We start from the raw sequence: 8,518 nt of genomic DNA, 5'->3' as shown, positions 1-8,518 counted from the left end.
GCAAGTTCCCACACCATATTTTTCCTTAGGTTTAGGCACAGGAAAAAAATATGTTTAAATGCGCCCGGGTTTCAACCTAATTAATGTGATTTTTTTTTAATTGTACTTATAAATAGTAAGTCTTATTGTTAAGCATCTGATTCTCATAACATGTATTTTCACCTAGTAAAGGGCCAGAAAACTGACATCTCTGAACAAATAGAGTCCCTATAAGGCTATAACCAGTCCCTCCAAATGACACAATGATTTACAATTTAGAACTAATTACTACTCTAATCGATGAAACCATCCATACGCTGCACAAGCTCGCATGTTTGAAAATATAAGTGAAATAAAGAAAAATGCTAACACCCATACAACAACGTGGGTAGAATAGCTCATAGGTTTACTTACTTTTTTGAGTGAACAGGGATGACGGCTGCGCGGAGGAGAGGGGAAGGGAGATTATCCTAATTGGCTTCAGTTCTTGACGTCATGCCGCTCCTGTTCTCAATCTAATCTTGAGCGCAACTGGTTGTGGGGAAAAAGAACCACAAATCCCGTGAACATCCGCGGTAGGAACGGAAGTGCTGCTGTGTCCTCCCAGAAACCTGAGGGGGTCTATCCGGGGCCTTTGGTGCTTCTCTTCCTTTCGCGCCGGTTGCTGTGGAGCAGCGGGTCCATGTGCGCAGCGAGCAGCGCTTCTCTCTAGCGGCATATACAGTCCTAGCGGTACCGGGACCTCACGCCAGACATGGACCCGAACACAATCATCGAGGCTCTGCGGGGCACCATGGACCCAGCTTTGCGCGAGGCCGCCGAACGGCAGCTGAACGAGGTAAAGGCAGAAGTGGCCGGGGCCTGTGCTGGAGGCAGCATGGAGAATGCCGGCGGCTGGCAGGCGGAAACAGGCCGCACCGCACCAAAAGGGATTATTTTATAGGGCCCTTTAGCGCCTGTGAATCGCAAAGAGGAGAAATTGGTAGTGTTGAATGGGCCGAAAGTAGTATCCCGTCTGTCATAGGCCGCTGCTGTATTTCAGCGCTGTAATGCCCCGTCTCAGGTTCGGAGGGGGGATGGAGGGGAAGATTGGACTCTGGTGTGTACTGTGCCTGCTTTTCGGGCCGCGAGACCCTCTTAGCGGGAAGGACCACGTAGTAGCCGGTGCAAATCTCTGAGGCTTCATCGTGTTTCCCGCATCCTCCTCTGTTTTCACTTTGTCCGGATGAGCCTGGGATGAGTCACTCTGAAGGTGCCGGTGAAGCGATCTCTTTATTACGTCTAAGCGGAGACTCCTGATGGTTATGACTTTGTAATTTTACGTGCCTTTAATTAACACTACAAAAGTTTATCTATAAAGAACTACCCGTTCATGAATGACAGCTTAAACTTATGATGAGAGAGAGCTGGAATGGCTCATATGCCTTTATTAAGGGAGTCGTAAAATATTCTGATTTCTAGTCCTAATTTATTTAGATCTACATGGATAAGCCACATTGAGCCTGCAAATAGGTGGGATAATGTGGGATACAAATGAATTAAAATAAATAAAATATAAATGGGTGAGCACTTAACGTACAGCTGGCTTTTATTGCACGTTTTACTTGAACTCCGACCTCTAATGCCCTTTTCTCGTTTTAAGCAAGTAAGTTTATTTTTGTTCTTTATGTTTAGAAAAGATGCATGGGTTACATGCCCCTTTTATGTTTTATTAAATCATCTATTCTTTTTCTAGAATTCATCCTTGCATCTTATGTTTTTTTGCAAAATTTTGAAGATAGTAGTCTGTGAAACAATGGGCTTAAAATATCTTGAGGTTCATTATCTTATGTATGTTCTGTTTACATGGGATACTGGCTTAATTATGTTTAGCTTGATATATAAAACAATATGGGCATGATCTGTTATTCAGCAAGTTGTACATTTACAGAATAAATCTAGAAAACTTTATGTCCAGGTTCAGTTTTTTTTTTTTTTACAGTACTTAAGTACAGCAGTATTATAAGAAACTGAAACACTATTTTGCTGATGAGACAGTACTAAAGAGATTTTATTTGGTGAATCATTCAAGATTGTCTGAATAGTGTTGTTTGTGTAATAGTTTTATGTGTGCCAAATGAATTGCTTTGACATTCTGACTACAGATCTTGCAGGGTGAAGCAGTTTGATATCTTTAGCAAATTTCACTAACTGTTTTTTTCCATTTGGTTGAACAGTACTGAATAACGTGCCTAGGCCTTTTTCTCCATTTTTGCATGTCTTGATTGTCTGTCTAATGTTCTGATTCAGTGGCGTACCTAGGTCATCTGCCACCCTGGGTGGGTCGTCACTACACACCCCTCCCCTGGTGCATCACCCTCCGACGAAGCGCATCATCCTCACCTGGGGGGTGCACGAAGCCGTCATACGGCTGTTGGCTCCGCCGGTCCCCTGCCCCAGAACAGGAAGTAACGTTAGAGGGGGCAGGGAACTGGCAAAGCTGAAAGCTGCACTACTGCATCATGCACCCCCATGCTGCCTGCATCTGGTTTTATTTTCTTTGGTATTACTGTTTTCTGTGCAATGTGCCGGATTCTATACAGGTTGTCCAAAGTTGGGCACTGGAATTTGTGAACAGATCCAAGCACAACTTGATTAATGGGCAATAACAAGCACCAGTTAGGCACTTAATTGAAGTTGCATGCTGTTCTATAATATGGTGTATAACTTTTTCCATGTGCAACCCAAAGTGGGTGTGGCCATGGGAGGGGCATAGGCAGGTCATGGCACTCTCCTAAAGTTAAGCACCATGGTATAGAATAATGCCGGTCTGTGTCTAACTTTGGGCACTTGACTTGTGCCTGATAGAACCAGGCATATGTTCAATGCCCAAAGTTAGGCGTGGCCTTTGCACTGTGTTAGTATTGTATAAATGTCAGGCACTCTTTTTATAGAATACATGCTTCACACAGATCTTCTAGCGCCTAACTTTCTGTACCGTATATATAGTTCTAAATGTGTTACATACGTGTGATATTGCAGAACAGTTTTCTTTCTCACTTCATGCTGTGCTATGAGGGTTACAATATACACTCATAGGAGCCAACTTTTCAAAATGATTGGGAGTGCTGAATTTTTTTTTTCAGGCAGTGCATTCTCTCCCCCCCCCCAACCTTAAAATCCTGTCTGCTGCAGTCTTCACCTGGGCAGTGGCAGCGCCACTCATAGGCTGCCTGCAACCTGCACCAGGACTTCTTCCCTGAACAGTCCCGCCCCTCAGTCCCCCTGTACTATGCAAATTTCAAAAACTGACATTTTTCAATCACTATACTATAGGTTAACAAACACAAAGCAAAAAATGGAAAATATATCATTTTTATTGGACTAAATACAATTTTCAATTAGCTTTCAAAGGCCGAAACCTCTTTCCTCAGGTCAGGACATTATATTGGTATTCTGCTCTGACACGAGAAAGGAGGGTTTGGTCTCCAAACATTAGTAAAAAATGTATTAAAATTAGTCCAATAAAGGTATCACCTTACTTCCGTTTTATGTATTTATTAACACAGCTACCACCACACTACTTTATCCTAAAGTAAAAATAAAATTCATTTTTTCCTACCTTTGTGGTCTGGCTGTTTACTGTTTCTAATTGTGTTGGTCCCAGTTTCTTGTTTCTTCTTTCCTCAATCTTAACTCTCCCCCCTTTCCATCCAGCGTGTAGCCCCTCTCTCTCCCCTTTCCATCCAGCGTCTGCCCCCTCTCTTCCCTCTTTCCATCCAGCATCTATTTTCTCCATCCATGTGTAGTTTTTCTCCTCTTTTCCCTTTCCCTCATCTCTCAGTATGCATCTCCTTCCTCTTTCTTCACTCCCCTCCATCCATATGCATCTCCTTCCTCTCTCTCTTCCCTCTCCTCCATCCATGTCCACCATTTTCCTCTCTCTTTGCCCCACCATCCATGTTCATCTCACTTCCTCTCTTCTCTCCCCTCCATCCATGTCCACCATTTCTCCTCTCTTCCCTCCATCCATATGCATCTTCTTCCTCTGTTTTTCCTCCCCTCCATCCATGTCCATCTCCTCCTGTCTTCCCTGCCCTCCATCCATGTCCAGCATTTCTCCTCTCTCCCCTCCATTCATGTGCATCTCCTTCCTGTATTCCATGTCCAGCATTTCTCCTGCCCTCCCCTGCATTCATGTCCAGCAACTCTCCTCTCTCCCCTGCCCTCCCCTGCATCCATGTCCAGCAACTCTTCTCTCTCCCCTGCCCTCTCCTGCATCCATGTCCAGCAACTCTCCTCTCTCCCCTGCCCTCTCCTGCATCCATGTCCAGCAACTCTCCTCTCTCCCCTGCTCTCTCCTGCATCCATGTCCAGCAACTCTCCTCTCTCCCCTGCCCTCTCCCCCCATCCATGTCTAGCGATTTCTTCTCTCTTCCCTCCATGTCTAGCGATTCTCCTCTGCCCTCCCCTCCATGTCCAGTGCCGCCCCAAACCCCACCTGCCCCCCGAGTTCCAGTTCCAACCCCCCTGCCCGGCCTCTTCTCTCTCAACATCCCTCCTTGCCTTCCTGCCGCCCAGCCAGCGCTTAAAACTCATTTTACCTGACTGAAGTTGTGACTGCAAAAGAAGCAGAGTAGAGCAGGCTCGCCTTCAGCCTTCCCCTTCTCTCTCAGTGTCTCGCCCTCATTTCCTGTTTCCGCAAGGGCGGGATGTTGAGAGAGAAGGGGAAGGCTGAAGGCGAGCCTGCTCTACTCTGCTTCTTTTGCGGTCACGACTTAGGTAAAATGAGTTTTAAGCACTGGCTGGGTGGCAGGAAAGCAAGGAGGGCTGTTAAGGGAGAAGAGGGTGGGTAAGTTGGGCTGGGGACGTTGGAACCGGAACTTCGGATGACTGATGGCCGGGAAAATATTGGGGGTGCTCGAGCACCCACGGAGTCAGCGCTTATGTATACATTTAGTAAATTTGTCTAGGACACAGTAGTATATCCCTCTAGTCACAAGATCATTGACATTTGGTAACATAAGAAAATATGCTAAGGGCCAGAGATATCCTGTAGATTTATGAATAACTGGTTCCCTTTAGCTATTACACTTTTAATCTATAACAAAAAAAAGATATGTTTAGTACGTCTAGTAGTACTAGTAAACATCTTTGTTTTACACAAACTTTATTCACTGTTTTTAAAGCTGTGTATATCTACATGTAGCCTAAGCATATTCTATAAGCGGTCCCTAGATTTAGGTGCTGTATATAGAATACTAGTGTAAAAGGCCCGTTTCTGACAGTAATGAAACGGGCGCTAGCAAGGTTTTCGTCGGAGTGTGTATGTTTCTGAGAGTGACTGTGTGTGAGAGAGAGAGAGAGAGAGAGAGAGTGAATGTGCGTGTGATATTGAGAGAGTGAGACTGGGTGCGAGTGTGTGCATGAGAGAGAGAGTGTGTGTGTGAGAATCAGAGTGTGTGCCAGGGGCCCCTCCTTCCTCCCTCCCAGTTCCAGGGTCCCTTCCACTGTCTGGGTCCCGCCCACCCTCCCTCATAGTTTCAGGGTCCCCACCCCATAAACCTTTTGTCCTTTACCTGGTTTGACGTAGTTTTTCCATTAGAAACAGTTTTAGACGTGTTTCAGTTGTAAGAAGTCCAAAAAAAACGACAATGTGGATGTGCAGCTCCTATGTGTGCTTGGTTTGAGTGTATGTGAATGACAGCTGTGTTGGGGAGAGGAAACAGAGATTAACCAGTGGGCTTCCTTGCTTACAGTGTAGTTCGTTGGCGTCCTGCAGCATGGCTGGGTTCGGAGAGGAGAGGGAGGGTGGCGGGAGGGTGGGTGAGGCGGACTGTGGGATGGGGGGAGGGGTCCTGTGGCGATTTACTTTGTGTTTCATTGTATGGCAAATGACGGCTGTGTTGGGGAGTGGAAAGAGAGAGGGGTTGTAGGGTGTTGCACTGGGTGTTGTGACCTCGGGGTGGGGGTGGGGTGGGTGGAGGGGTAAGCGGTGGCAACATGTGTGGGGGGTGGAGGGTGGTAGTGTTGGCAACTTGGCGGGGTGTAGGGGTGAGGGTTGGTGACTTTGGCAGGGCGTGGGTGTTGGTGAGCGGCGCTGCCTTTTTTTTTTTTTTTTGTATTCTGTGGAGGGTTGAGCGGCGGGTGTTGCGACTCTGGGGAGGGGGTGGAGGGTGGAGCACTGTGTGTTGTGAGTTGGGGGGGGTGGGTGGAGGGGGGAGTGTTGGCAACGTGGGGGGGGGTGGCGGGTGGTAGTGTTGTCAACTTGGGATGGTGACTGGGGGGGGGCGTGGATGTGGGTGAGCGGCACTTCCTTTTTGTATTTTTTGCGGTGGCGACGACCTGTGTGGGGGGGGAGTGGATGGTGGAGCAGTGTGTGTTTTGCCCTGGGGGGGAGCGGTTGCAACTTTTGGGGAGGGGGTGGAGGGTGTTAGTGTTTGGAATTTGGGGGGTTTTAGGGGTGAGGGGTGTTGTCTTTGGGTGTGGGGAGCATGGGTGAGCGGGTGTAGTGGTTTTCATCGATGTTTGCCCCGCCCTCGTCACAAAAGTGATGACGTCGAGGGCCGAGCGATACGATTGGTTGAGTGCCTTAGCTCCGCCCTTGATATCATGACGTTTGACGCGAGGGCAGGGCCAACACTCATGGGTGAATTGTGGTTTCACCTCCATGCAGTTAGAACGTTTGGACTTGTGGAGGCTTCATAGAACGTTGGAGGTGCGTTTTATATAGAGAGATATTTAGTTGATATCCCAGTGCATAAAACTATGCTCCTCTATTTATATCAACAAAAACGTGGCATGTAGATTTACTCACAGTAGGCCGTATTATATAACTACGCATTTAGATTTGGGAACACTAGCCACGCCCCTTTTGAACTGCACGCATTAGAATTTAGGCATAGTTCATTACAGAATATGCTTAGCGAGTTGTGCTCGTAAATTCTAATTATTGCCAATTAGTGGCCATTATTGCTTAAGTGCTGTTATCAATGCTGATTAGCTTGTTAAGCCAGTTGTTATGCATGTTGTTATAGAATATGCCTAGATTTTGGCGTGGATCTCTAGGCGCTATATAGAATCTGGTAATGTTTGGCCTTAGTCTGCACAAGCTTTCCTTTCTTAATATAGTCCCCTGTGTTTTCTGTCATGTTCTACTGTACGCCTTTGTCAGTGTGTATAAGCATTTCTGGTTTAATGACCTGGATATTTCACCAGTTCTTAAGCTGAAATGCTGTGTTTATATATTCTAAGGTTCAGCACTGTTTTCTGTGGCCTTTGTCACTGTTCAGCTCAATCATTCTTACAATAATACTTTACTAGCCGTTGAGCCCGTGAAAATGGGCTACTTTTGGAATGGGGGGGGTCCGAGCCCACCCCCCGAGGTTGGCGCCGCGCCACCCCGCCTCCCCCGGAGTCGCCGCCGCTGCTCCTCCACCCGGCCCGAGCAGCACTGTAAACTTACATCATTCAGCACGCAGCAGCAAGCACATCAGCAAAGCTGCTGTCAGGGCGGGCTTCCTTCTCTGCCTGTGTCCCGTCCTCGTGTGACGTAACGTTGGCGAGGGCGGGACAAAGGCAGAGAAGGAAGCCCGACGGCAGCTTTGCTGATGTAAGTTCACAGTGCTCGGGCCAGATGGAGGGAGCGGTTCCGACGTCTGCAGCATGCCAGTAGAGACTTTCCTCTCTGTCTCGCCCCCGTCATCACGTATTGATGCGGGGGCGGGGCAGAGAGGGAAGTCTCTACTGCGCATTTGCGAGTGAGTACGGTCACTCGCCGTTTATATGTTTGATTGTATGTCTGTTCTTTCCTTAGCGTCCCTCTGGACCGGGGGACTGATGGGTTGTGCACGTCCTCCAGTAGGTGGAGACTGAAAAAAAAAAAAAACTGTGACTCTAGAGAGAGCCAATAAGAGCCCTTGCCAACCAGAGAAAGATCCAGTAATCTGTCTCCAGCAGGTGGAAGGTGGTGAGCCCTTCAGTCTCATTCTTGTACTTCTCTATTTTTTTTGTATTTCCTGTATTTTTTCTATATTTTCTCTTATTGGCTTTATTCTCTGTTCACCCTTTTATTTCTGACATGCAGAAAGCCTGTTATGTGGAGGCAAACGTCTCGGGGGACTTTTTAGTGCCTCGGGGGTGCTAAACTCGGGTGGCCGGGTCCCTCCCCCCTTGTCCTCCCTGATATTGTTTCTGAGCTTTGTTTAAAAAGTCCCCATATGTTTGATTTAGGGACTGAAGTTTAATTGGCACTGCTTCAGCCCCTTCTCAGAAGGGTGTCCTGTAAGTCAGGAGAGACAGCCTTACTGATTCTGCATTGAAAGTAAATAATGAAAATTTTTTTAATAATTATAGCTGTTAATTTTTCTGTACAGTTAGTCTATTCTGTACATCATCAGCTTCCTCAGACTCTTCAGGGGAAGAGCGTTGGAGGGAGAGGCAGCTTCAAGTTAAAAAAAAAAAAAATCCTAAGGTCAGAGCTCTAATCGTTTTGTTTCCTTGCAGTTTCAGGCATTACAGCTCCCATTTTGATTTTCCCTGCGTTTTGCCTCTGCTGTGC

General features: G+C 47.0%; 1 protein-coding gene across 1 annotated transcript in view; it reads left to right on the top strand.

The window, feature by feature from the left end:
- The first annotated feature begins 600 nt into the window (after positions 1-600).
- The window catches only part of IPO7 (importin 7), a 188,326-nt gene continuing 180,408 nt past the window's right edge, over positions 601-8,518 (top strand). Inside the window, 1 exon segment of the mRNA XM_030201007.1 lies at positions 601-817. Within this exon segment, the coding sequence (XP_030056867.1) occupies positions 734-817 (84 nt within the window). The 5' untranslated portion in view covers positions 601-733.

This window comes from Microcaecilia unicolor, chromosome 4 (assembly GCF_901765095.1).
Source record: "Microcaecilia unicolor chromosome 4, aMicUni1.1, whole genome shotgun sequence".
Lineage (NCBI taxonomy): Eukaryota > Metazoa > Chordata > Amphibia > Gymnophiona > Siphonopidae > Microcaecilia > Microcaecilia unicolor.
Note: the sequence above shows the minus strand (reverse complement) of the source record. Positions and strands in the feature narration are given on the sequence as shown.